We start from the raw sequence: 27,249 nt of genomic DNA on the forward strand, positions 1-27,249 counted from the left end.
CCCCCCCGCTTTGTTTCAATGTTTTATATTCTATATATAAAATGTGTGTATACTTTTAAAAACCATTTCCTTTAAAATATTTCTGGGTTAGAGTAGTCTGTCTTGATGAAGCCTGTACATGAATCAACCTCTTTGTAACCTATGTTACAGTAAGAATTTTAGGAATTTCCTTTATTAGGACCCGTTAGTATACTGCAGCCACTGAGTGAGCTGCATTGATTTCTAGGTAAAACAGCCTGAAATTGCCTGAAATTTATGGCATATGCCAGCCTTCTGTACACTACTCCTTTTCAGTACGCAAAACTTAAATATCCTGAAGTCAGTCTCTCACTGGTGAATGTTATCCCACATTTAATACTTACAATATTCTTTGTGGAGAAACAGCAATTTGACTCCGAAACTGTTTTTCAGGTTAGTTGACTGCCGCTAATGGCATGGTGAGATGTGTTGAAGAGCAGCTGCGAGGGTGTCCGACGGCAAGGGGACCGCTCTAGAAGCTGAGCTTGCAACATCATGGGCCAGTGTGTCACGAAGTGCAAGAATCCTTCTTCCACCCTTGGCAGCAAAAATGGGGAGAGGGAATCTGGCAGCAAGTCGCACAGTAAGAGAAGTGCAGTCCACAAAGATGACCATGGTTCAGCTTGTGGGAAGTCTTCAGGAGATATACTTGTGAATGGGACAAAGAAAACGGACGCTGCTGTAGAGTCTAGTCAGCCTCCAATGTTTTCTGGAGATACAAAGAAAGACTCTGTTTCCAGCGCAGAAGAATCTTCGCTCCAAAGGATCGGGGAGTTATTTAGGAGGTATAAGGATGAACGGGAAGATGCCATACTGGAAGAAGGAATGGAACGATTTTGCAATGACCTCTGTGTTGATCCCACTGAATTTAAAGTGCTAGTTTTGGCTTGGAAATTCCAGGCTGCTACCATGTGCAAATTTACAAGGTTAGTTCTTGTAGAACTTGTAATTATTTTCATATGTTAAAGTATATCCTGTCATCTGTATGTTGGAGACGCAGCCTCGTTAGCTTCACGTACTTATTTCTTCTAACACTTGCATTTTGATCAAATCAATTCCTACCACTGCAGAAGGTAAACTTTGAATTGTCCTCTTTTCCCCTTCCCCTCACAGTGGGTTTCAGAACCGAAAATGTGGTTTTGGACATTATGCTGCTAATGATGAACAGCCTAGTGAGATTCTGTAGACGTTCATTTATTCTTTATTTGCCAAAAGCAGTTTTACTGTATCCAGCATTATCTTGGTGATGACATTGGACACTGAAGTTAATTTTCACTTTAAAGTAATGTGAGATTCCTTAGTAATTGCTACCAACTCTGTTATCGTTCTGTGAAAGAATGACAGACTGCTTCCTAAGAATTGTTCCTGTCCAACCAGTGTTACACTTAATGTCTTTTTCCAAGAGTAATCCTGTTAAAGCATAGAGAGGGAAGGAAACGCAAGGTTTTTGACACTAGTAGCTGTGCCATACTGGCTGACAAGTGATTGGTATTTAAAGTGCTGTCTGTTCTTCTGGACAAGGGGGTCAGTCAGCAGGCTTATAGCATAGGAAACAACAGAACTTACCAGAAGAAAAACTTACCAGAAGAAAAAAAACAACAACAACAACAAAACCAAACCAAAACAAAAAAACCCCACCCAAACCCAAAACTACAACAGCCCCCACCAACTTGATTATCAATGTCCAGGTAAGAGCAAATAAAGACTTCCTACAGGGACTTGCTGAGAGAGAATGAATTTTTTATTTTTTGGCCTATCTAGATTGGTTTGAGTAATGCTATATATTTTTACTCAGCTTATAACTTTCAAAATTACTTTGGTGTTCTGAGCCTTGAACCAAGCCTCTGCTGTGCACTGAACACAGATAGCTTTTCCAGCATCTTCAGAGTCTTTGTGGATGTGGGTGTCTGTCAAATGGATGAGTTACTCTGGAATGCAAATGTGGATTCACTAGAGGCTGACAGCGCAGGTATTTGGTAACGTGGTAAAGGAGTTGCAAGTAGTGTCTGTGATTCTGCACAACCACCATGAGTTTTATGAAGGTTGTTTTGATTTTCTTGGAGAGAGGGCAAATCTAGTGGTGAGAAGTTACCTTTGTTTAATGGCATGCTCCGTGATACGGGTGCTGATCGACTTCTTCCATCAAGGAAAGCAATGCGGTCTTCTGTTCTCCTGAGCGCTGCCCTGTCTCCTGTCTTCCCTCCAGCCCGTCCTGCGTCAGAGTCAGCTGGCTTTGGTTAATATTGGCTGGTTATAACACTGGCTCATGAGCCTTAGAGAAATCAGAGCTAACCATCTACCCACTTGGCCAGATTATTAGTAGGCTAATTAGTATAGGACTGGTGCTTCGAGCAGTGTTTATACATTGCGTGGTAGCCTGTGTTCTGTGATGCTGTGCTCTTTTCCACTCTCTCGGCAGGTGCCTTGCTGACTGTTGCCGTTGGCACCTTTTTTATTTTGCAGGCTGGAAGAGCAACCAAAAACCACAGGAAAGCCACCAGTGAACTGCTCTGTCCCTTGAGAACAGCTTGCCCAGAGCATGGGCGTTTGGACATGGGCAATATTGAATCAAGCTGATTTATATATGGCGCCTCAGTGCGTAAATGTGGTGTTTTCAAACATTTGGCATTTCTTCTGTGGTAAATTTTATTCACTTTTTATTGTGAAAGGCACTGGATGTGCTATTATCGAGTAGTCAGAAAGCCACACAGCAAAATCACTTTCGAATGCTGACAGTGCCCCAGCAGATCCGAATGGTGTCTGTGGTTCCCCAAGCCATGAGAAATTTCTTGGAAACGTCTCCCCTTCCAATAGCTCCCATTGCCGAGATTTTTGTGCCACCTGGGCTGAGAGCACACCTTGTCTTGTCCAGATAACCCTCTTCCCATTTGGCCTTGCTGAACGGAGATGGGAAGCGTTCAGCGCATGAGGTCGGTGGCAAGCGCTCGCACTAATTTCTCTTCTCTTGCTTAATAGGAAGGAGTTTTTTGAAGGCTGCAAAGCAATAAATGCAGACAGCATTGACGGCATTTGTGCGAGGTTCCCCAGCCTCTTAAACGAAGCCAAGCAGGAAGATAAATTCAAGGATCTCTATCGTTTCACCTTCCAGTTTGGCCTGGACTCTGAAGAAGGACAGAGGTCGCTACATCGGGAAATAGCCATTGCCCTTTGGAAATTAGTCTTCACCCAAAACAAGCCCTCCATTTTGGACCAGTGGTTACACTTCCTAATCGAGAACCCCTCAGGAATCAAGGGAATCTCCCGGGACACGTGGAACATGTTTCTAAATTTTACTCAGGTGATTGGACCGGACCTTAGCAACTACAGTGAGGACGAGGCCTGGCCGAGTCTCTTCGATACCTTTGTGGAGTGGGAAATGGAGCGAAGGAAAAAGGAAGAGGAATCCAAATGTATTACGTCTTCGGACACAGAGGGCCTGTGTGCGGAGGAACAGACTTAGCGGCGTCGAAGCAGCAGTGATGAAAGCAACCTGTTGCCCTTCATGAAATGTAAACTCTGGATGTTTCTGGAAGTTACCAAGGCTCCAGATTTTTCTACTTTACACCTTTTTCTGCCTTGTCTTTGAAAGGGCTCTAAAATGCTGTATCATGTTTTAGGCACTTTCTTAATTTTGGTTATTCCTTTTACTCTTGCCCTGAAATATTTGACCCTGGCTACAAGTTAAGCGTTTTTGGGGTTTTTTTTTTTTTAAGACTTCAGATTAGTATAAGTAAGTCTGATATTTCTTGCACAATGTAGGTCTTTTTAGTTAGGTTAAATTAACATTGCTAAATTATACAGTGCCAGATTAAGTTTTTCATACTACATCTGTCAGGGCAGGTCTGTACTGTGTGTAGTGCTGTTTACATTGTTGAAATTTTAGGCTGTAATAATTTCAAGGTTTTATACCAAGATGAACAGCAGTGTTAACTGTTAACTATAAATGCATTAATCCCCTGGTAATAAGGCTCTAAAAAACAACATAAGCAACAGCTTTTTGTAATTCGGCTAATTCCCATTTTAAGCTAACTCTTAGTGAATGAATCCAGATCATTCCTTTTTTTGGAGTTTCAAACTAAATGTTGGGATTGTTTTATAAAATTACTGTACCTGTCAGTCAACTGAGTGGTAGATGACGATTTGTATCTAAATCTCTTACACATCACGTAATAAAAGAGCAGTACTACCTCAGTTTTATTGAAAGTAGACTTCTTGATGGACTTCCATTTTCTCTGGAAGTTGTATTTTTGTGGTTACATGAGAATATTTTTACTTGACTAAAAGAACCAAAGGTTCTGCTTCTTAAGTTTGCTAAACATTGACAGAAGCGACACACAAACCCTAAGTCTTCAAGGAAAACTGTGGTATAATTCTGCTTTAATTTGTTTGATTTATACCTAAAGTATTATCTTACTTGTCTGGCAAGCACAGTACTTCTATGTAAGGAACTATCTTTTGCATTAATATTGACGAACCAATTTTTTAAAACCTATGTTTAATTGCTAAATCGCAGTTAATACTCCACACTTTCTGGAGCAACAATATTGGCATCTGATGACAAAGTGAATTCTTAATGTGTTCTTAATGACAACAGTGTAGATGAGTCATTTTTAGACTGATTTGATAATATTTGGATAGGAGTCAATTTATTATTTTACAATGCCTGTATTGGGACTATTTGCCTGTTGAAACTGTTGTGACTTAAAGGGAGTTTTATTAACACTGGTTGAAACTTTTTTGGTTATTGATGCTACCTTTTTTAATTTTGGTATGTCAACTTTTTTACACCTTTTGGTAAAAGGGATGATTGCCAAGGCTTTCTATAGAGCTAAGTACTGGCTTAATGAATTTGATACACTTCCATTACACACCTTTTATTTTCAGAGCTGCATTTCAGGATCATAAAACAGCTTCAATTAAAAAAAACAAACCAAAACAAAAAAAACCTGGACAGTCATCCATAGCATCTAATGGCTTTTGTGATATAAGGGTTTTAAAGCTAAAAGGAAACAGATTTTAAGTGGCGAGCTTGTCGCTGGATCCAGGATGGCATGCTTTGCACATCTGCTGTGCCCCAGAGGGGTTAGCAGAGAGAGGAGGGGGTTCTGCCTGAATTCTGTCACTGGCTTTGCTGGTGTGCAGCCTATGCAACAGCTTGGGTCTGAGATCATAAATCACTAACAAAATGTGGGTATTGAAAACTGTTTAACAACAAACCCACAAGCCACAGATAGTATCTCTTTCATCTAATAAAAGGAGAGTTTGGTCCATGCTGCTTCTGCAAGCTCTTGCTGGGAGGCGTGTTAAGCTGTGGAAAACAAATGTAGTTGTTCCAGATGCAGCTGAGTCTGTCCCTTTGCAGGAGGGGAGCCCTGAACTTGCTGTATTACAGGGAAGTATACCCAAAGCTTTGTCCTTGCTACTATAACCTTCCAAGCTACCGTGGCACAAGCACTGTTTGGCAGCAAAACCTGATTCTGATTTGGTGAGCAAAGCAGGCCAAAGCACTTGTGCTGGTATAACTGAATTTATGGTGAGACTTGTGCTGGTGCTGTTATTTTAAAAAAGGAAAAAAAAATCCCCAACAGAGGCTACTTTGTTAGCAAAAGTCCCAAATGGAAACCTGATTTGATAGTAAATGAAGACTGTACTTATAAATTTGAGACTACTCATTCATTCAGTTATTAAACTATTTGTTCCTCACTTCATTTTTTTTCCTAAAGGGAATTTAAAATGTCCAGAGTGTGAAAACATAACTATTCAAATGGGTAGCCAATGCATGCACATGCACACAAAGTCGTGGCAGTGGCTGCTACTGATTTATACACCAAACTGCAGCAGCTCCAAAGGATGAGGGATGGAGCTCTTTAAGGAAGGTGTTTATCTTGTGGTCTGAATGTGGATTGCAGTAAGGAAGTCAATTTGTAGCAGATCAAGGCTTAGCCCATTTTAGTGCATCAAATGTAATACAGCTTCCTTTTAAAGACGGTGGTGGTGAATATACAGGAAGGGAAAAATCTTATTTCCTGTTGGGGAAAGGACATACAATTCTCAGTGGCTTTCAGAATGAGAGGACAGCCTTGCTCTTGTTCTGCTGCTTTCAGCCTGGCCGGAGCAACCCCACCTGTTGGGTGGAATACTTGCAAAAATAGCCAAATGATCTATCTAGCAAAGTACCATTTATTTTTAGCCTCACTTCAGTTTTTTAATTACCATTTACAGAATGCAAGCCAGACCTGTATGAGTTTTAAACTCCTGAACCAGGAGCTGAAGGTGCAACTCTTTGCTGAAAGTGAGAGAGGGCATCAGACCTTCCCTTGGATTGCCTGGTGATTTTATGATCCTAACTGAGAATAGACCATTCTCTGTAATGCTGATGTACCTGTGTGGGAGCACGGTTTTGTACATGTTTCTGAGAAGTCTTTAACAATATTGGAGCCTCTGAAAATATGCTTGTTTAATGGTTAAACTGTGAATATCTGTGGAACAGGCCAAATACATTCACTCTTCATTTTTATATAATTTAAATCTTTATTGTGTAGGGCACAGGACTGTAGTGAGCAGTGATGCTGCTGGAATCCTTGAAACTATTGCAACTATTTAATTTTTTTTTAATTAGAGTATGCATTAGAAAACTTGATGCATGCTGGAAAGCATGATGCATCTGCTGCAACTTGGGATGAATAACTATGGATAACTATATAGATAGTTTTATTAATATACTGGAAAACTGGTCTGACATCCACACTCTGTGGCATTTTATTGCCTTCCCTTACACGCAACTCCTGTAAACTTTACTCCCAAGTAATAAAACACTGACCACCTGCACCATATTATAGTTTGCAGCACCTTTAAAATTTGGCTCCCAGATCAGCTGGAGGCTCAGTTGTGCTAATTTTTACTTGCGTGGTTGCGTTTCTGAGGTCAAAGACTGTTTATTGGTTCAAGTAAGGATTTGAAAGATTCCGCCCATAGTTGGCCATAAAACATTACCGAGGAAATTAATTGAAATTGAACGCTGAATTGTGAGTTTACTTGCTGCTGGTGCTATTCTATATGGATAATTATAGCTTTTTAATACTGTGCAATCGTAATGAAAGAACCACAGGAATAATAAATGAAGGTGTGGCAGTGGCATACAATCAGATAGCTGAAGCCTGTGGCAGTTCGGTGTGTCCCAGGGCGAGCGCTGGCTTCCCCGGGCTGGCACGCAGATCTGCTCATGAATCAGCCTCTGCACCACTATAGCTTTTCAGCCAAGCACATTTAAGAGCATGAAACGAGTTCACCTGCTCTGCTGACGAGTGAGTGGCTCGGGGTTGGTTGCAAATAGCTACAGCCCCCCCTCCTGAGGGCAGGGTGGCTGTCGGGGGGCGGGGGGGGGTGTTCAGGGTGCTGGGGGCAGCAGCAGCTTTGCCTGTGTGACTTTTATTTTGGTCCTTGCATGTCAGAGCCTGAAGAACCCCTGGATCCCAGGGCAGGTACTAGCCTGTCACCTGTGGTTCCCAGACTGGCTATGCACTGACTAGTGACCTTAGTATTTTCATCACATGTCAACATAAGTATCTTCCTTACAGTTCTAAGCCTTGTTTCCAAAAAACCCCAGCAAAATTAAAGAAACACCATGTAGTTAATAGCCACCTCAGCCATGATGTAATTTGTTGACTGAGGTTACATCATTCTCATTCATTGGAAAATGATAGTCATTGTGAGTTTCTGGGTCTTGCAGCCTTGTGTTCTGCAGTGTGATCCTTTTTTAGAAGACCCTTGGTAAATTGGGCACCCAGTTCTTCCCTTGAGCTCACTCTGCTCGAAATGTGCATATGTGAATTAGCCTTTCGTATTAAAAAGGAAGATGCTTAACCTGAAACTCAAAAGTCTTCAGGGTAGTGTTTCAATATACAGCAAAACAAAAATATTTTTTCAAATAAGTATTGAAAGCTAAGTGTCTGCTTAAATTTTGTTGTGTGCAAACAAAACCACCAGTGTTAAAATTTTCTGTCTGGACTATTGAAGATTAAATCTTTGGTTTTATACTGCCAACTGAAGTGAAATACATGAGATTGTAAGACAGAAGGCTGTAACTCCTTCACCATGAAGTACATAGGTATCTCTACCTCTTGTTCTTAGACTTGAATAGTTTAAGGTTACCATCCTTTGCTCCCAGGATTTTATGCCTGGATGAGTAATCTTTTTTTTTTTAATTAACCCAAGTTAAGTATTATCTATTTGCCATACCTTTTGGTATACTGCTTTTAATCTGCATGCAATTGACCCTTTGGAAGGAAGCCAAGTCAAGCTGCAAACAAAAGTGGCCGTCCTCCCAGGTGCTAGTTTTGGAGTGCAGTAGAGTGACCGACTCGAGCTACATCGCATGTGGCTCAGGGCCTTTTATCATCACACATCCTCTTCCCTGTCGGGATACCTGTACTGACAATAAATTGAAGATGGAGCAGCTGCTCCCTAGGAGGGAGCCATCAGCCTTTTCATTTGCCCTTAAAAAACTTTAGGAACCCACCTGATGCAGTGCCATGAGCGTATTTTTCTTTTGATGAAAAATACTGCGTTTTGTTCCATTGGGCTGGACTTGTAACAGCTAGCAAAGATGGGAGCTGCAGAAGTGTAAGGGCTACACGCATCCGTTTCCTCCATGAGGTCAGAATCTTGCTCAGGATAAAACCCTTAAGCTTGAGCAAAGCTGGAGAGTTCTCGAGTGTATTGGAGATGCCAGAGTGGCTTCAGTGCTCAGTTGTATTCATTAATGCATTTAGGTGGTGTCGCTTTTTCATGCAGCACATCCGTGTCCCTTGCTTTCCTCCCCCAAAAGAAAACTACAAATGATCACTGTCGTTACACATCCCGAATAGATGCTATGCTGTGGCAACTGTTGCTACAAGATTCTTCTTCCAGTTTGAGGGCTGCTTTTGGAGCATGACCTCTTGCACTATCCATACGGGCACATGTTTCAAGAGAGCAGGGGGACGTGTGAGATGATAGGTAAAAGGAGCATGAACGTTCTAGTCCTGCTAACAGCTTGCCTTAAATCACTGAAATTACAGCAGTTCCTCGCTACTGTTGCAATCTTCAGTCTTTTTGTAGTTAGGTTTTAAAATCCAACAGGTTCTGGAGGTTATACAACTTTATTTTATTTTTAAAAAGCTTCTATTTTTGCGTAATTGCACTCTTCGGATAAGCCCTTTCTGGATAACATGTCATTTCACACACAGACAGAAAAAACCATCCGTCTCCAGTGTTCTTGCTGTAAAGTTTTGGGTTTTTTTCCCGTGTAAATTATATTTGGCCTAAAGGTTGCCTACTGTTGAACCAGTGTGTTTACTTGAATGTTGCCATTTTATGCAGTTACAACTGCTGACTCTTGCTCTTCTCTGGGCCCATGAGGGGGGAGATCGTGTGACCAGAGGTGGCAAACCCGCACAGAGGATCAGTGGAGCTGAGGGCTGGCTGCTGTTTTTATACTCCCATATGTATTAAATGTTAGATGACTTCACAGAATAGTGCATAATATTTTTGAAGTTGTGACTTTTTAAGTCACGCTAAACATAGTTATCTTAAAAATATGCTTGCTTTCTTATCTATAAGTTTTTAAAATGGTCTTTGAAAAAGAAGATGGGCTGGCAGGAGTGGTTGGAGGGCCTCGTGCTGTTAGTTGTTGAGTAACTCGAGTTCCAAGAGACATGGATGCAACTGGCAGGATTAGGTCCTGACCCAACACTACTGGGGTTTGTACTGGCTGGTCTTGAGGGCATGAAGCAACCGCAAGTCCTCGACAGGCTGCATGGAGGAGAAGGGTCAGCCTGGGAGAGCTAGTTGACGCAGCTGGATTTCTTGGAGCACTTGCTTGTGGATCTCAGCCCCAATTTAGCCTCAAGTCACCCTTTATGGAAGGAATGTATTCTGATAGTGTGTTTGCTCCCAGAGAAGTAACTAATTCTGAGTAAGGAAATAATGAGAGCACACCTTTGTGGGGCTTTCATTGAATCGCATGTGAATACAATTAGCTGATCAAGCTCTCAATTCCTCAGTAAACCAGCAAGGGTGGATAGGATCAAATCTGCTGTTCTTCGTGTCAGGAGTGGTTTTTGCCTTTTTGGACTTACCCAAGAAATAACCACGTATGATCCAATTTGCTTGCTCTGGGAAACGAATGTATTGTGTGTTGTGGAGCAGACTTGTGCTTCCTCTTTCAGACAGCAGTATCAGAAGTTCTGTGTAAATGTAATGCTTGAAAACGGCTGGAGTAAATTCTGTTTCATGTAGGATCTTTTTTTAAAGGGAACTGGCCAAATTGAAACCATGATCTAGAGGAAAAGTGGGGGAAGTTCAAGATGATGTATCTCTTGAGTCCCATTTGGTTTGTAGTTTTACAATTACTTTTCTTGTATCAAATTTTGCTCACCGTTGTTGTCTGGAACAGAATGGAAGCAGCATCTTATAGAATGTGCAATCTAAGGCACAATGCAAATAGGTTGTAATAAGAAGGTTGTCTTTACTTGATAGCAATCCTGAGTGCAATGTTTTTGTCGTGTCCCTTTTGGAAGAAGAGCATTAAGTGCAGTCTGAGGTTTTTCTTTTCTTACAAGCAAAGCATTGGTTTGTCTATTACTGACTTCTTGTGGAATTTGTGCCAGATGTATATTAAATATTTTGGTGCTTTTTCTAATCCAAGCTGCCATTCATTTACCTGTGAGATTATTGTACTTCTGTATATTTAAATCCAATCCCTTAAAGAAAAAAAATATCCTTTAGTCACAATGTACCCTGACTGCTGTAGCTTTGTAAATGTTCCAAAGCTTCTGGGTTTCCTGTGTTCCAGTAAAGTCTGAGGGGAGGGGGGGGAACAGCTACAGAAATCTAATCCACTGGAAAGGGAACTTGCACGCTGTTCTGTGCATTACTGAACAAATGAGTAACATTTGTGGTGTTTACATAATGACACGTTGGTGTTCACTTTTTTGTGCTCAAGCGTTGTACAAAATGTCTTATTTAAAGCTGAAGTCCTTTTTACATTTTCAATTAAAAGGGGACAAATTAATTATTTTTTCATGCCTATAAATAGGACTCTTGCCAGTTTTATTTGTCATCTCCAGAGTTGCTCAAGCAGGAATCCTGGATGCTTACTAAATTCTGCCTAGTCCTTGCAGGGAGGTGACCACATCATTTTTAAGTGCATGGAATGACAACTAGCTGGTTTCTTTCACCTTCGCAGTGCAAGTGTCTACAACAAGGAGATGCTGGATGTGAACAGTCTTAACAGGAGCGTATTCTTACAGAGGGATGAGTGCTGAGGTCAGTCTGCCATTCACCCCCTTCCACTGAGCTGCCTGACCCCACGGTCTCTGCTGGGCTGGGGTCAGCAGTGGGGACTGGCCGTGCTGGGGCGAAGGGACTGACTCACATTTTGTAGCAGGGCTGATGTTGATGCTTATTCCAGTTTGCAGTAGCTACAGCCAAAGGATGCCAGGCTCACTTGGAGTGGATAAAGTACCTTTTTGAAAGAAAAAACCTGGCTGCATTCATCTTGCTTAATAATAGATTTCATTCCAGGAGTTTTGGAGGCTTTAAATTTAGCATGAACGACACCGACATGAGCATCTACTATCCACTCACTAGTGCTGCCTCTGGGCTAGTGCTGCAGTTGCCTTTTTCTCCCTGCTCCTCCACTTCCCCAACTTCTACTCCATAAGCCATCTTAGCTCAAGAGCCCAGTGAAATGAACTTGGGGTAGGAAAGTAGGAGGGTGTAAATATTCCATCAATCAATCAGCTGTATTTAATAATTTCTGGAATAATAACTATTTCAGCTTCATCTCAGCCTATTCTAATTCCTATCAAGAAATCCTTCATCTCATGTTCAAACCTTGTAACAAACATTTCCATTTAATTTTTCTTTTTTTTTGAGTGCTGAAAGCTCTCCTAGGCATCCTCGTGCTTGGAAATTCAGTATGTTAACAGGAGATGCACAAGCAGCCTTTATTTTAGGTGGCAATGGCTGCAAAGCACAGGACTGAAGCTGTCAGGTTGCAAATCACCTCATCCTACTGCTGGTAGTGCACTGAGTTTTACTGCAACTCTGCGCTTCCAGCTCCCTGCTGAAAGCAACGATGTGTGAAGTTCGCACAGACGTGTGCTTTCCTTAAAATGGCCCTTGCCCCTTCCACAGCCACACTGTAACGTCTCTTTTTTCTTCCTTTTTGTGTGTGAGGGGTGTGGGGGGGTGGTCAGGGAGGGAGGAGAAAGTGGAGACTGTCCAAGAAGTATGAATCACCAATTCCTCCTTTCCATGGACTAAGTACAGTACTTTCCCGGAAAGGAGGCAGCGACTCTGCTTCAGAGCTGGCACAGCACATTTCCAGAAATCCACACAATTCCCGAGAATAGCTTTTAACCGCTGAGCAGCTGCTGCAGGTACTACATTAACTTGGCTTGCTGGTTTATGGCCTGCAGGGTTTCAGTGAAGACAACCCGGCTGGTACGTCAGTCTCCGGCAATGAACGACTTGCTGAGTTACATCTTACAGGCCAATACTGATCGGCTTTTATGCCACACTCTGCCTGCTTTGCCCCCAGCTCCTCCTAAGCACGTGCCTAGCTCACCCACTGCCAAGGAAAACTGCCACAGCAAGAAGTGTTAATGGAAAAGGTTTTGTGCTTTAAGATGTTTTGAATAGTTTTTATTTTTAGACTTTGTAAAAGATACAGAATGAAAGCCTATTGTTCTTATGGTAAGAGATCTTTACAAAGACATCAATATTTAAAGTAATTAAAAATATCTTAACAAAAGACTTTGCTTAAAAACTTGGCAGTTTAACAAGCACTCCTCCCTCCGTCATCTTTTATTCCCATCAGACCAAGGCCAGATTGTGATCCCTGCATGCTGCAACATAAACAAGAGGTGTGTTATTTCTGTTCGGGGTAGCCTTGATGCACATAAGCTTGCTGGTCTAGCAGTGAGAAGCCTGCAACCCTCGGGGTCAGCAGATCGAAAAACTGAATTTTTTTTTTTTTTTTTTCCCCCCACCCAACAATTACTTGGCATTCTTTTTAATCAAGAAACCGCCTCTGGACTCTGAGTCCTCTGGGAAACTAATACAGGAACCTCACTTGGCAAGAAACCTCTTCCAAGCCTGGGATGGAGCTCCCTTCCAACCCACTCAGCAGCCTGAGAGATGTGAGCCCAGGTTCTGTGGGCTTCTGTAGGCTCCTTGTGGATGCAAACTCCAGAACCCACCTGTTCTGCTGGTGGGATTCATACCCCTTGGTGATGCGAGATAACAGGCAAGCTTGTGCTAAGCGAGGCTAGTTTGAGATGGCCCTTGAAAAGTCAATTTGGACCTGCTGAGCCCAGTGAATCTGCTGCAGAAGACACATGGCGTGGATGGTAACTCCGCAGCCATCCTCCTCAAACCTTTCCAGTGGGGCTGACAGCTTAGTACACAAAGTAACTGAGGTGACGCAGTGGTGTAGAAAAGAAGCAAACGATTGCTCAGAAATGTAAAAACTGACTCAGTTATAGCCCAGAAGAAAGCAGCAGATGATCAAAAGACCACATGCACTACTGAACTGCCTGCAGAGGATAGCCCTCAGTTCAGGCCCCCCCCCCCAGCTAATTGAAACTGTGGCAGTATTTGATGCTGAGCTTGTGCAAGAAACTATCTACACACGGCTACATGCAATCAGCACTTCTCTAATAAGGTAGGAATTGCTGCTGTCTCATTTTGTATGCTATTATTCTTTGGTGTGTGTGGGAAAACAGCTTAATGATCTTTACTTAAGAACACAAATTATTTAAAAAAAAAAAAAAAACTGAAAAATTATTCTTTTTAAAAAACCTTATTAGAAACTGAACAATTAGAGCAGATCATGCCAAGAGCAGCCCTTGGCACGCAACCTTGCTGAAATGGTTTGTCACTGGCATTAAGCCTAAATATACTCTTGGCTTGGGGATGCATCTCCCTTCTAGGGACACTGGTGCAGAGGATCATACAGATGATTCTTTTCAGGAAGCTTTACAACTAAGAAGAGAGGGGAACCTGGCCTGGCTGCCTAGCCAGGCAGAAGAGATGCTGCCGAGCAGCTCTGTCTCCCTGCTTCTATTTCAGGGCATGTCTTCTGTCTCCACAAGGAATGGCACCCCTGCTGTTGAAGGGAAAGTGAAGAAAAGCGAGGGTAGATGTGACCTTTATTTGACTGAACAGTGACACAGTGAGAGAACAGAAAGAAGACTGTTGAAATAAGTAAACTAGGGCCTTGCCTGGGAAAGATTTGACCTTTCTGTTTAATAATTAAGCAGCGAATGACTGTGGCAGTTCAGGCCCCAGGGTCTAAAATGCAGGAAGCCCACCCCATCTGGAAGCATCCCCGATATTAGCACTGAAGCCCAACTCAACTCTAGGACTTGCCCTTTCCTATGAAAACTTAAGGACTTGGTGAAAGTGTTCTTTTTTTTTCCAGTCATGTCACGTAAGAATGGGCATGAACCACCTCCTTCTTCAGCTATGGCTGAAGCACCTACATCAGGGTACCACAAGACAGCTGTAGCAGTTAGGTGGTTTCAAAAAACAAACAAAACCCCATCAAAACCACCCAAAAAACTGGCTGCTGTGGAAACTCTGCTCGATTCTCTCACGGGCACATAAAACTTACCTTGCTGTCAATAGGGATGAAACATCCAACAGGGGAAGGTAGGTGAACTGAGAATACCTGTATAATTAATCAACACTGTGTACTTCAGCCTTGCTAATCTGGACCATCAGCTACATAAGTGGTTTCGGCACTTGTGCTTGTTCTGGATCAGGCATGGCTTATGCGCAGAACCTACTGTTCAGGTTTTATTGGCCTAACATGAAACTCTGACTGAATAAGTACAACAGCTTCGTCAGGCCTTCTCTCAGGCTTTCACTCCCTTGTGCAGGGTTTTAACTTTTAATAGATTAATATAAAAATATTTGGCTATGTATTTTCCTTGGCTCTTTGCAAAATAGGTGGCAAGTTACCTGTTCACTCCAGGAAAGAGAACAACACACAGGGTGTTATTCTGCAGACTTCTATAAAGCTTTTTGATATGCTGGTCTAACTTCTTCACCTTTTTCCTTAGATCCTGCTCCTGCATAACAGAATATAAGTATTAAAATCCCCAATTCATCTGCAGATCTGTAGCAATCACACTTAAAAGTGTGTGTGGCAAGACTGACCCTCGGGCAGTGTCAGGGTGAGGACAACAGTGATTCTGTTACTGGCTGGCAGTTGGCAGTGCAATGGCTCAGCAGCAGGGAGAACCACATGCCCTACTCAAATGGCACTACAGCTTCCTCCAGTAAAAATGAGAGCTGTGACTAGAGCTGTTCTTTCCTGTAGGGCTACACAACTAGCCATTTCTCCCTCTGACTCCCATACCACTTGCTACACCTATACATTACTCTGACTGCTGTCAAGTGGCAGGCTTCAGTTCCTGTGTAGCATCACTCACTGCCCTGAGCAGCTATGCTGGTTTTTTTGTTGGTTTTTTTTTTTTTTTAAGGTATCAGTATCCTGCACACATCACATTATCTCACATGATATTAACTATCCAAACTGCTGTGTGGGAACTGATCCTTGGCAGCCTCTCTGCTGCTCCAGCACAAGGAGACCCTTCTGTTACATGCAGCTCTGCACTAAGTCTGCTCAAAGTTATCACTCCCAGTTCCCAGGGCAGTACCTCCTCACTAACTGCAACAAACATCAGCACAGCCTTAAACTCACAGAGTCAGACAGTTGCTCCATTTTCGCATGCAAGATGTTTCCTCCTTGCTTCCCATTGCTGTGATTCATTTGCCAAATCCATCTCCAGAGGTGACCTGAAGCAAGAGCGTTCCTACTTCTTAGTTTGCTGCCCTTCACGGTCCATCCATTTATAACATCAAGGGCATCCACAGCACTTTGTGATTTCTGGAATTCTGAAACACAAAGAGAAGGGGAACATGCTTTGGCAGTGATGTTGCTGCCCTGTTCCTTCGCACCTGTAGGGCAGGGCTAAAGGTGTGGAGTAGGAGGGAGATGAGAAACTGCAATCACTGCAGCAAGCAGATTCTTGTCTTGCTACAGGTAAACATCAGACTGTAGAAATGCCAGTTAACTGCAACAGCACTCATCCAGTTGTTCTCCTCACCTCTTACTTGTCTATGTGAAGTTACACAGTAGCCAGCCCTCATGTTGAAGTACTGAAGCCAATGAATTATCCTGGAACTCTTCTAAGTAAAGATCATCTTTTCTTAAGCAGGGTTTTTTTTTCCTTTTAAATATTTAGCTGTAGCCTGCTCCTCCAAACAATACATGTTTTCACTGGAGTATTTTAAATACCATCACTTTGAGCATACGTGAGTTTCAGTAGCGTCTGCTGTGTCTGTGCAAAGTCCCAAGGGCTGCTGAATGAGCTTATTTGAAGGAAATAAGCAGGGTGTATGTGAAGCTACTTACTGAGGAAACAGCAGTTCCTGTGCTTTCCAGTCTGGAGATCCTTTGGCAGGAACAGTGTTTCCAGGTCTTTCAACTGGCTGAATTCTTCTTGCAAGTCTGTCTCTGTTAATGACTTCTTTAGACCCGCCACATAAATCACACTTTCGTTTTCTACATCCAGTTCTAGTTCCTTTATCAAAACATCACAGTCCAGCATCGCTGCAGTGACAGGTCTCTGAACCTGGGGTGGAGTCCGCAGGAACAAACACAGCACATCAGCCCAAGCAGCTCTGTGTTCTGAGCTTCTATTTTAAATTATTTTCTCCCATTACCAGAAGTTGACAAGCTATTTTCCCTCCCTTGAAAAAAATATGCCTAATGAAGGCTAACTTAGTCATGAAAAAGGAAGAGAGATCATGTTTGTAATGCAGAAACACCATAAAATTAAGAACCCCATACTTTGTATATGGCATTTTAACATGCTGTTACTTGTCTCTTCCTTTTAAAGCTGCAGTTGGAGGTCAGAATGCTTCCTAACCCCCTTCTGCTCACAGGCAGAAAGGAAAAAAAGAGGGCTATAACCATTTCCTTTCTGCCAGTGGCCCTAAATTGTCCAGGGACAGGGAGATGGTAACAGCACAACCAGCCAGCATTTGCCCAGACGTTATGCTGTGAGCAGATGTTAAAAGAGACATATTGGATGCTGTTCCTGTGCTCAACATAATTTAGGCTTTTGTTTGTGTTGTTTACCTTAATGCAGGATCCTGCTACCTCCGCTCCATTTAGGCTTTCCACAGCAAGCTGGGCAGCTTCCAGCACTTCGTATTGGATACACACATAGGGCTTGAAACAGAATGATAAGATACTTCAGGCTTATCAATAAGACACATTAGCCTTCCCTTTTTAAAAGTCAGCTCTCAATAAAGTTGTGTTTTCTTTTAAAAATATATAAATAGAATATAAAAAGGTTTGGGGGCAATACATGTAACACTCCATATACTGTAGCTGTTAAAAACAACCTTCAATTAGCTCGTCAATCAATAACAACCTATTTTTTTGGCCATTAAAGGCCTTAGCATATCAGTTCTCTCGAGAGGGACAAAAATCGTCTCAGCTTCTCCAATGCTCAAAGTCCTCTAGCTTGAACAGCACAGTTAAGCCACATGAGCTGTGTTTATTCTTGTCATTGTGTAGAGCAGCTTTTAGATACCCTGAATTGCTGTAGCTGACGACTAAACCACCAGAAAAAAACCCAAACAGAGTAACTGGTATTTCAGTGGTTCTAATCCATATCTTTCCAAGAGATTACTCGGGCCTTCCATGCCTGTCAGCAAGCTTAACGCTTTGAGCGCTCCTCACCTGGTATGTTTCAGTTACCACTGTAAGAGATTGGATTGGTCCACACCTCCCAAATTCTTTTTTCACAGACTTCAGGCAAAAGCTTTCTTCAAAAGGACCTGCGTAAATTGTCAGCATGTCAGTCAGCTTGCTTCTCACCTGTAGAACACAGATTAGAGAAGGAACTTCACAAAGCAAAGGAACTAACTACTTGGTGCCCCCAGATAAATAACGTCTCTTTCCAAGCTCAGCAATGAAGACTATTCTCAAAAAAATAGTACCTTTTCACAAAGTCCAGCAAGAAGGTGAGATGCACTGTACTCTGGACCCAAACTGAACTGAATGATACTGAATGTGGACAGGGGAACATCTTCTAAGGCTCTCTGAAGAATCTGGAGGGAAAAGAGTGTACGAGGCTCAAAGAGGTACAAGACAATTGCAAAGGATCAGAAACAAAGCTATTGAACTTAATTCCCAACTTTAATTTTCATTATTGTCCAAGGAAGCCCTCAGGCAGAAATTCTTCTTTAGTGAGTCATGAGAGGATGTAGAGGATCAAAGCTTATTTCCGAAATGTTAAAATGCATTGAGGTAACCCGGTATTAACACTATTGCTAACAGTACTGTCAGTCAGGTTTTTAAAATAGGACTCATCTACCCACTGCCAGAACAAGAACTTTGAACTACTTTGATGCTTGCTTAGACCAACCCACTCTAAGTCCATTCACCTGTTTGTTTGAAGTGCTCAGGTTACTCTGACACAGGCCAGAAGAGTCTAGTTCCTGTCTGCCCAAAAGGAGGGGTTTTTGGCCAGTCACCTGCAAGCAGTCTAAAAAACTAGCAGAGAGAAGCAAGCTGTGAATCACAGTACTTATCAATATAGTCAATTAAAAGCTTTCAAGAAGTGCTTGTCAGAGAAAAATGATACAGTTCATTAAGAAATCTAAAAGAATATTCTTGTCCTCAACATCAAAAGAAGCCTAGAAAATGCTTTGTGAAATTTAAGATGCAACTTCTGAAAGTTTTTCAGTGCTATGCTACAATTATTTGTGTCTCTGAAGATCTTAATGGCTTCTGAAAAACATAACGCACTTCTTTGATTTTACTGAGGATTCAACTGAAGGAAAAACATATTTGAGAATCTTATTACCATGGTTTGGATAAATGTGGAGGCTCATTCAACTGTTTCTGGACCCTACATCCTTGCGGCTGTAACACAGCTTTGTTCTGTGAGACCTCAGCCAGTTTTTCAGTTGTCAGAAGCATCTCCAAGTTTAGTTCTGCTACCTTGGGGAAGGAAAAAGATTAGTAGTTGGCTTTCATCTCAGCTAATTGTAGCTAACCAAAAAGCATGTGCTTTCTCTATGAGTCACCTAGGCACACTCCACTGCAGTGAAGAAACACAGGCATTAATTTCCTGCCTTATTATTTTCTGTTGTCATTTTCAAACATGCAGCACTCACAGCATCAACCAGCAATCAATCATCTCCAAAAAAGTTCTCTCAGAAATCAACGACACAAGCAAGAGACTCAAAGCCAGCTGAATCACTACCACAACATACAAGGTCTCTCACTTCTTTCATCTGGAAAAATGACAGGTATTCCTGTAGGCTGGAAGTGTCTCAATCCTTCTTTACCCAATGCCCCTCTTCAAGATCAGCAGAAATTATGATTCATGTCAGTGTTTGAGTACTGAAACATTGGTAATGCTTCAAGTTATTAAGATACCTGGATATATGCTGAAAGTAACAAGCTGTCAAAATTGAGGCCTCTATCACAGCTCCATTTTCCCTTTTAAATCAACAAGAGGATGGGCAGGAATGTTTTTTTTTTCCCCCTTCATAAGCACAACTTGTACATTCTGCGATTAAGGACAGAAGTCTTAGTTAGATATAGCTACCTTTGCTGGTCCTTGCTCAATAAAGAATTGAGCCAATTCCAATGCAGCTCTAGCATCTTCTGCAGGATCATGCCCAAGCTTCTGTTCACACTGAATCTCCTTCCTAGAGCATCAAAATTAGGTGTACAGGCAAGTTATCTGTTTTTCCACACTGACCAACATCCTGTCTTTTCTAAACTGGGTCCTTTTCGGGCAAAATAGCTTTCCCCTCTCCAAAAAGGATTTCAGTTCTGTGCAGCAGCATTCTTGTGAAATATTCCCAAAAGTTGCTGCAAGAAATGTTTTTGCAATGTTGAGCAAAACACTGTTTACCAGGTTTGACAGAAGCAGTGCTAATACTTGGTACTCTGATGCATAACTATTTTTAATTTTACTTCTTCCTTGACCAGTGACCCAACTCACAATTTGTACACAGACAGGGAGGCAACCTGCAACTCAGTGAAGTTTGGCGCTGCAGAGTATTAATATTCACTGTGTGAACGGTGAGAACTGTAACGCTATGACATACTATCCCATGGTAGCTAGTACACTGAGGAATATGGTTTAAGTCAGTAAATCGTACTTTCATACATTAGCCTTTCTTTCTTGCTAACTGCAACAGACCTGCAGAAAAGCTAGTTTTGCAAGGACTCAAATCTGGTTGGGTCACAGCTCCCTGCTTGCTCAAAGACAAGCCAATTTATTATGCTGCCTGATGTTTCAAGCAGGCAGTAATTTCTTCTTAACCATGTCTATTTGCACAGCCTACTCCTTTCTTTTGAATTTCAGTCGAAAAAAAAAATAATTCTGATGTTACTAGTGGAAGAGCAAGACCCTATGACTCCCCCCATGACAATTGCTAATATTTCCCATGACAATACAGTAACAATCTTACCCTAAAACAGCTTTGGCTAGAAATTTTAGCTTAAATCTTCGACCTTCATTTCTGGCAAAAAGCAATGAAGTATCAATAACACTGGGGTGGATCATCTGGAGGAGAGAAAACATCACCAGTTTAATTTAAGACCAGCAGTCAGATAGAATTGGGCAGTAACTCCATTGTTATCTGTGCCCCTGCCTTTTCATTTCAATTGCCAGTTTCTCACTGATAGATAACTGGTCCACAACAAGAGAGCAGATGGGAATAATGAAACAAGCCCAAGTCTCCTTTCTAACACTCTGTTGGGAAGATCTAGATTGGGTTAGAAAGATTAATTATGATTCAAGCATTTTAGGTTGGTTAAATTAAATATAGGAAAGACTTCAGTTCTTCCCATGTCAGCTATCAAAAGCACCTGACTGAAGCAGAGAGGTAAAGCTTCTGTTGCAACTGTATCTGTGTCTGGACAGACTCCTCCCTTCCTTTTCGGTTCTGAACAGCCCCTTGCAAGTTTTATAGATGTAAGGAGAGTCTTTCTCTTTTAAATCCTTACAGACATAAGGCTATTCATAATAAAAAGCAATTAACAAGTGTTCACTAATAAAAAGAGGAATTGTTTAGAGTTTTCAGGTCTGAAATGAGTATCACAGGGTTGGGAAAAATACTCTTAAAGGCATACTCACTTCCAAAGCCTGAAGATCAGCATTTAGAGAATGACCCACCAATACTGCATCATGGGGAAGCATTTTTTTTAGTCTGGTTTGGATGTCTGGCAGTCTTGTTTTCACTGGAAGAAGCATTTTCTTTGTGATTCCTGAGAATCTTCAGAACAAAAGTTGGATGAGGTAAAAGCAACACATTAGCAACAGCGCCTACTGGAGAATATTACAAGCAGGGCAAGTAAAATATGTACTCAGTGTAACTAATGACAGAATGCTATTTACTGCTTTCTGTTCCAACATAAGAGGATATACTGCAGATGTATTAAACTGCTATGAGTGCTACCGGATCTGTTTCAAAAAGTATAACTTATTCTTAAGTGATGCAGTTCTTAGCATCAGATAGCACAGGTAAGGAAATACTGCAAGACTGATGATGGAAGATGCTTCCAAGTAACCTGAGGGGACTGGCACGTCACCTCCTGGATGAAGCCGCGCAAAGTTTTGGAGAAGACAAGGCTTGAGTTTTGCCTACTTTTGTTATAATCCCGAGCCCAGCCCTAGAGGTGTGTGAAAGCTGATAACCTGCTCTATTCATTTTTTACAGATGAGCAAACTTAGCTATGGAGCAGAGAGACGCAGACTGCAATCCTGTACTCTTACCCTGTATCCTATTTTATAGCCAGCAGTAAAGAGTAACTTGTACTTTGTATCATCAATCTGTAACAGAACTTTTCCTAGAACACTGCAGAATGATAATGCTTCTGCCTAGCCGCACGGGCACTGTGTAGCAGAGAGTGTATACATAATGGTGGTTATCCTAATTGCATAGCAAGAACTGTATTCTTAACGCTGAGTAAAATGCAGTAGACATCTGTGCAAACCAAAGCCTTCTGAAAGGTCCTGTGTAACAAGTTTAATTTGAAAGGGCTGCAGTTCTTAAAGACAAAGAGATAAGAAACTTATGTGCAAGTCACCTGGTGCGGTAGTTCACTACTGTGCTTTCAGGTTTGACTAGTTCATTCAAGAGGCATTGACCCTGTGCATCCACCAAAGAGACACGAGTGACTTCATTCCCTTTTGCGGTCAGGCACTGTGAGGAAGAAGCAGAGGCAGTTGTTGAATCAGCATGATGCTGCCACTCAAAAACCTTAGCTAACATTTGCTTTGGCTGCAGCCAGCATCACTAGTAAGGAGTTATTCAATTTAGAGATCTACCACTCATAGCTAGTTGTTTTATAGTGTAGCATGCTTCATTTTAATTCTTAAATGTCCACCAGAAGCACAGCAAACACACAGACAAGCACAACACAAATAAAACCATTATTAAGGAGTGCTGATTTCACAGAATCAGTCTGTGCTCTGCACTGCAGAGCTGTCACTGAGAGCACCTTCCCCAGAGATGTACAATTTAAAAGCAGAGCCCCGCTTGTGTCGTTAGTTACTCAATGCTGATGCCAAATAGGCATCTCTGCAAAGTCAAAACTGCACTAAAGGAGGAATCTTCACCCCAGCATGCTGCCAGAAGAACTGTGATGGCTAAAGGAAAGATGTGTGATAGGGAAGTATCTTCCCTTTCCCAAACCTTGGGGAGGGCTGGGAGGAGGAATTCCACAGCTGTCTCAGAGGTTAGTGCAGCATTTGCTGATGGGCCTGGCAGATCCAGCTGCTGCTCTGACAGCCAACGCAGAACTGAGCTCGCTGCTGCACTGCTCAAGACAATATTTCTGTCTTGTCACCAGAACCACTTCCTGAGTTCTTCCCATGGCTGCATTAGCACTGGTACCATCAATGAAGGGACTGGCAGCAGATATTAATATATCAGAAGTGGTTTAGCAAATACACAGGGTGCTTGGCTCACTTTGGAATAGCTGGTAGGAGTTTGGTTGCTTGACTATATTTTGTAAGGTCACACACATTTATTTTTACCATTTCACAATCCAGACCAAAGAGAGGGCTGCTGTCCGTCCTCTGCTGATCACACTCTGTATATATATAGTCCTTACATCCAGGGGAGCCTAGAATGAAAAGACACCCGTGAATAAGAAACAGACCTCTCTCTTCTAAAACTCATCACATGTCTTATATGACGAAACACATCATTAACTGTCAAAATTAAAAAAAATAAAACAAAACAAACCAACCAAACAAAAGCCCTCAAAAACTGACCTTTTATGGGATAGTCATTTTTTTTCTGTTCTTCTAAAGTTAGAGTATAGCTAGTAAGGCCTCGTTTTTTTTCTCCGTATTTCTGGATGATGGGATCACATTGCAAGTCTGAGCTTTTAGGAATACATTCACTGGTAGTGGAAGTCAAACCTGTAAAATACAGGAGCATCTGTCAAGCTCAGATAGCACTCCCTACCTGCAGTCAGTTTTCTGCATTAGTATACACACTAAGAGGCTACACCACTTCAAAGGAAAACACTACCTGGAACAATAAACTGGAGATATAGATAGATAGATAGACAGACAGACAGTCTGTCTATCTATCTATCTATCTATCTCCAGTTTATTTTTATCTCTCTCCAGTTTTTATATATATGTATCTCCAGTTTATATCTCATGTTGTGTGTATATATATACACACAATATACATTATATATACACAATACTATATATAATGTATATAGTGTATATACTATATATATAAAATATACTTGATATTCAGGATACTTGAATCTTTTCCCAATTCGGCTACTGACACTGCTGACTGATTCAGAAGCAAGTCACATCACAAGTCTCTGTCTCACATTCCTTTCAGAAATAGAGAGAACAAACTTGCCTCGTAAGCATGAAAACATAATCACCTGTTACTTCATGTAAGCTTTAAAAGAAGTTCTCTTTTTTTTGCTACCTTCTCTGTGAAATTCTCTCCCATAAGTGTTATCAGGAGAAAATGTGGTCTAAGTGTGGCTCACAAAGAAGCAAGCACTGAAGAGACACCAGAATCCACAGCTGTATAAAGTTAAATTATCCTGTAGGTGATTCTCTGCAGATTGCACTTAAAAGAAAAATATACCTGACATCTCAGATCTGTGACTGTGCAGTAGGTTTACAGTCAGGATGCTAGAGGACTTTGTCAATACATTGAAAGTAACAGCTGTTCATTCTCCCATTTAGGACTTGAATTCAACATTCTTTGTTACACTTCTAATAATTTCAGTGAAGTTCGCATTGTAGTCTCTTGCAGGTTTTGTACAAGCCTGTTGGATTACAATCACCTCTATAAAGGGTGTAAAAATAGGAAATCAGTTGTCAACACACCCGTTCTTTACCTTGATTTGCTGCTCAGTATAACAAAGAAAACTAGGAAGAAATGAGTAACTACTTAGCTTGAATATAATTTATATCTCTGTACCTTCTATTAATACATCTTAGAATAAAATAATCACAAAATGGGTAACAAAGCGTCAGAATTATGGATTAAACATGTTAAAAACTTTCTCTCTGCTTTTTGCATTTACTTGTGACAATAAGCCCAAGAGAGAGTTACTGAACTAGTTAGGGTAACTAGTCTCATGGTTTAAGCCATTGTATGTTTTCCTTTGTAAACAAGTTTACCACAGCAGCATGCTGGGATTGCACAGGATGCAAAGTCATAAATTACTGTTGAAAGTGAATCACTGTGGTTGAAAGAGATGATGCAAAACCAAGCAAGATACCTTGTGCAGTGTGTTGAGGTTTCAGGTTTGCTCCTTCTCCATACAGGCTGGCTAGGAAGTTAGCGGAAGGTGTTAATGTGAATCTCTGAAAAAAAGAGATGTGTTAGAGACTTTGAAACAGAAGCAGAAATATCAAGCAGATGAGATGTTTCTTGATCCCCAAACTAGCCAAATTTAGAGGAGGATGGATAAAGAAGTAGTGGAAACATGTCTGACGTTTTCCCAAGGAAGAAAAAAACCCAGCACAAACCAAACCTGTTTTAATGACAAACGATACAGGATTCTTTGTACTAAGGGACAGATTTGCCTTGCCTGATACGATCAAGAAGGCAAATCTCAAGGCTTTCTTTGATAGAAACTAAAGTAAGTTCCAGACTTTCCAGTTAAGTTGTGATTTGCATTTGCTGCAGTTCAGGGAGAATTCTCTAGAAGTCTGAATCTAAATGCTTCTTTCTTTCTTCCTTCAAAAATGTTGCTTGTAACTCAGGAAATTAAAATAATTCTTTTAATAATCTTGTTGGGAAATGGGAGAAACATAACATAAAGTGCAAATAGTAAAAGTGAGATTTTTCAACCAGTGGGAATAGCATAACTCTATTAAAGAGTCTCCTTACTCACTGAGAGTAAATTCCAAATTAACCGAGATATTTTTAATCTCATTGGCATCCTGAAGATGCGGGAAGCATAGTAGTCAGAGGACTGAAACATCAATACACATTTCACCTGGTAAGGCTTTAAAGACATAAGTCTTGAAAACCTGTTTCTGATATCAGAGCCTTGGCCTTTGTTCTGAGCTGACAATGGCTACAAATAGACCCTCTCATTAGCTTTCTTTGAGAGTCAAAGATGGCCACTTCCTATTGGAAAAGGCAATAATTTCACTGCAGTGATTAATCCTTGGGACACGGTTTCAGGAGTGGATGAAGTTTAGAAGACAGCAATACAGTCTGGGGACTTACATGCCGGAACACTTTTCTGAGGTGTTTGAACTGCAAATAGAATTTGTAGAAATGGAGTTGGCTCATTTCTTGTAGAACAATAACCACAACCCCAGCCAGGTGGCTTTGGTGATAAATACGGCACCAGCTGCAGTTAAAAAAAAAAATTTATAAAAAAAAAATCAAAGCAAAACAATTACCAAGCACTCTTAAAAACAAACTTGGAACCAGCCCAGCTTTTAAGTCAGTGAATGGCAAAGTGCCAAATGACTTCAATGAGAAGAGGCTTTATAGCTTATCTCAAACAGCCACATATTCCTGGAAGCAACATAATACGGGAGACAGAGAAAGAATGAGTTATAGCAAAATTTTGCTGCAGTACCATCTCAAGACATTTATACCTCATTTATATGCATCAGAATGTGAATACACGAGTCACTTCAGCTATAGTGATGCAGTCTAGTGAATTAATGCATTAAAAAAAGTTTCACAAAATCATCTTCTATTCACTACTAAAAATCTAAAGTGGGATCATTTTTGCTTTGCGTTTCATTTCAAGATTCATTACATTTCACCATATTTTTGCCGTCTGAGATTATATACCCTCCTCAGCCTTTCCCTTCCATTGCTGAGAAGTTGCCCTGAAAAAGGGCAAAGTGATTAAAATGTTTTTCCCGAGACACTCTAGACCACTGTTTCAATTATATCTGATATGAAATCTGTTAATATTTTTTGTGTTGTGTTAATATTTTTAACATGGTATTTTGTTTCTCAGTGTGTGAAGCTTCTTCTGTACCACAAAATTGTTTAGTTTTTGATAACTGCATGAAACAAAACTATGAAATGGTAGAATTTTTGTCAGAAGAGGAATTCTGGTCTCTGGCCAAGTCTACCAACAACTGTATCTACATATACAGACTGTCATTATGGTAACTGTGTTGCAAGGATTCCAAAACCAGCATGGCCAATATGCCTTTAAGTATGTTTTCACAACACGTGAGGACACAAGACAGGGTTGACTCCTGAATATGGATGTGTTATACCTGGGTTGTGTTGCATTGTGGCATCTTCCCAAAGCTGCATACTTTAACAACTCATACAGCTGGTCATGGCTGATTTCACAGTCCTCACCAAATAAAGCTGCTGACAAGCGAGATGACTTTTCCTGCAAAAAGGGAAATGCTAGTAAAGAAAGGTTTTATGTAATCGCACAAGTTCATGGAAAATGAAGTGAAAGATAAAAGGAAATTATTTACTATTTGGATACAATCAGCTACATTTAAAATAACTCTTCCACTCACTATGGGCAAATGTTTCCTTTCAGATCACACTTTAATATTAAATAAACATTTCAGTAACCCAGGTACTCTAACTTCAAAGATATATTTAATAAAGATTAATGTAAGTAGATGTATGTAATAA

At 41.1% G+C, this 27,249-nt stretch overlaps 2 protein-coding genes across 2 annotated transcripts; one reads left to right on the plus strand and one right to left on the minus strand.

The window, feature by feature from the left end:
* Positions 1-428: 428 nt before the first annotated feature.
* DCUN1D3 (DCN1, defective in cullin neddylation 1, domain containing 3) lies at positions 429-4,340 on the plus strand. The gene is made up of 2 exons (XM_009575341.1): positions 429-944; positions 2,995-4,340. The coding sequence occupies exons 1-2, from the start codon at positions 514-516 to the stop codon at positions 3,476-3,478; spliced, it is 915 nt and encodes a 304-aa protein (XP_009573636.1). The 5' UTR covers positions 429-513; the 3' UTR covers positions 3,479-4,340.
* Positions 4,341-12,691: 8,351 nt separating this feature from the next.
* On the minus strand, positions 12,692-26,989 carry LOC104069800 (putative RNA exonuclease NEF-sp). Its single transcript, XM_009575342.1, has 18 exons — positions 26,871-26,989; positions 25,849-25,975; positions 24,890-24,974; positions 23,394-23,543; positions 23,154-23,242; positions 22,202-22,317; positions 21,249-21,387; positions 20,581-20,675; positions 19,707-19,809; positions 18,957-19,093; positions 18,535-18,643; positions 18,088-18,198; positions 17,828-17,965; positions 17,219-17,311; positions 16,490-16,709; positions 15,776-15,969; positions 15,031-15,140; positions 12,692-12,911 (listed from the first exon to the last, which is right to left on the minus strand). Exons 2-18 carry the CDS (start codon positions 25,912-25,914, stop codon positions 12,842-12,844), a joined length of 2,025 nt encoding a protein of 674 aa, XP_009573637.1. The 5' UTR covers positions 25,915-25,975; positions 26,871-26,989; the 3' UTR covers positions 12,692-12,841.
* Between the last annotated feature and the right edge of the window lie 260 nt (positions 26,990-27,249).

The sequence above is a fragment of the Fulmarus glacialis genome, unplaced genomic scaffold (genome assembly GCF_000690835.1).
Source record: "Fulmarus glacialis isolate BGI_N327 unplaced genomic scaffold, ASM69083v1 scaffold27923, whole genome shotgun sequence".
NCBI classification, from domain to species: Eukaryota; Metazoa; Chordata; class Aves; order Procellariiformes; family Procellariidae; genus Fulmarus; species Fulmarus glacialis.

What these genes read in the sequence shown, in the direction of transcription:
- DCUN1D3 (XM_009575341.1), top strand. Translation starts at nt 514, where the DNA reads ATGGGCCAGTGTGTCACGAAGTGCAAGAATCCTTCTTCCACCCTTGGC. An exon ending in ACCATGTGCAAATTTACAAG is followed by an intron (nt 945 to 2,994) that starts GTTAGTTCTTGT and finishes CTTGCTTAATAG; the next exon opens with GAAGGAGTTTTTTGAAGGCT.
- LOC104069800 (XM_009575342.1), bottom strand. Translation starts at nt 25,914, where the DNA reads ATGAGCCAACTCCATTTCTACAAATTCTATTTGCAGTTCAAACACCTC. An exon ending in TTGCTGGACTTTGTGAAAAG is followed by an intron (nt 17,966 to 18,087) that starts GTACTATTTTTT and finishes TGTGTTCTACAG; the next exon opens with GTGAGAAGCAAGCTGACTGA. An exon ending in TGGTAACTGAAACATACCAG is followed by an intron (nt 17,312 to 17,827) that starts GTGAGGAGCGCT and finishes TTCTGTTTCAAG; the next exon opens with CCCTATGTGTGTATCCAATA.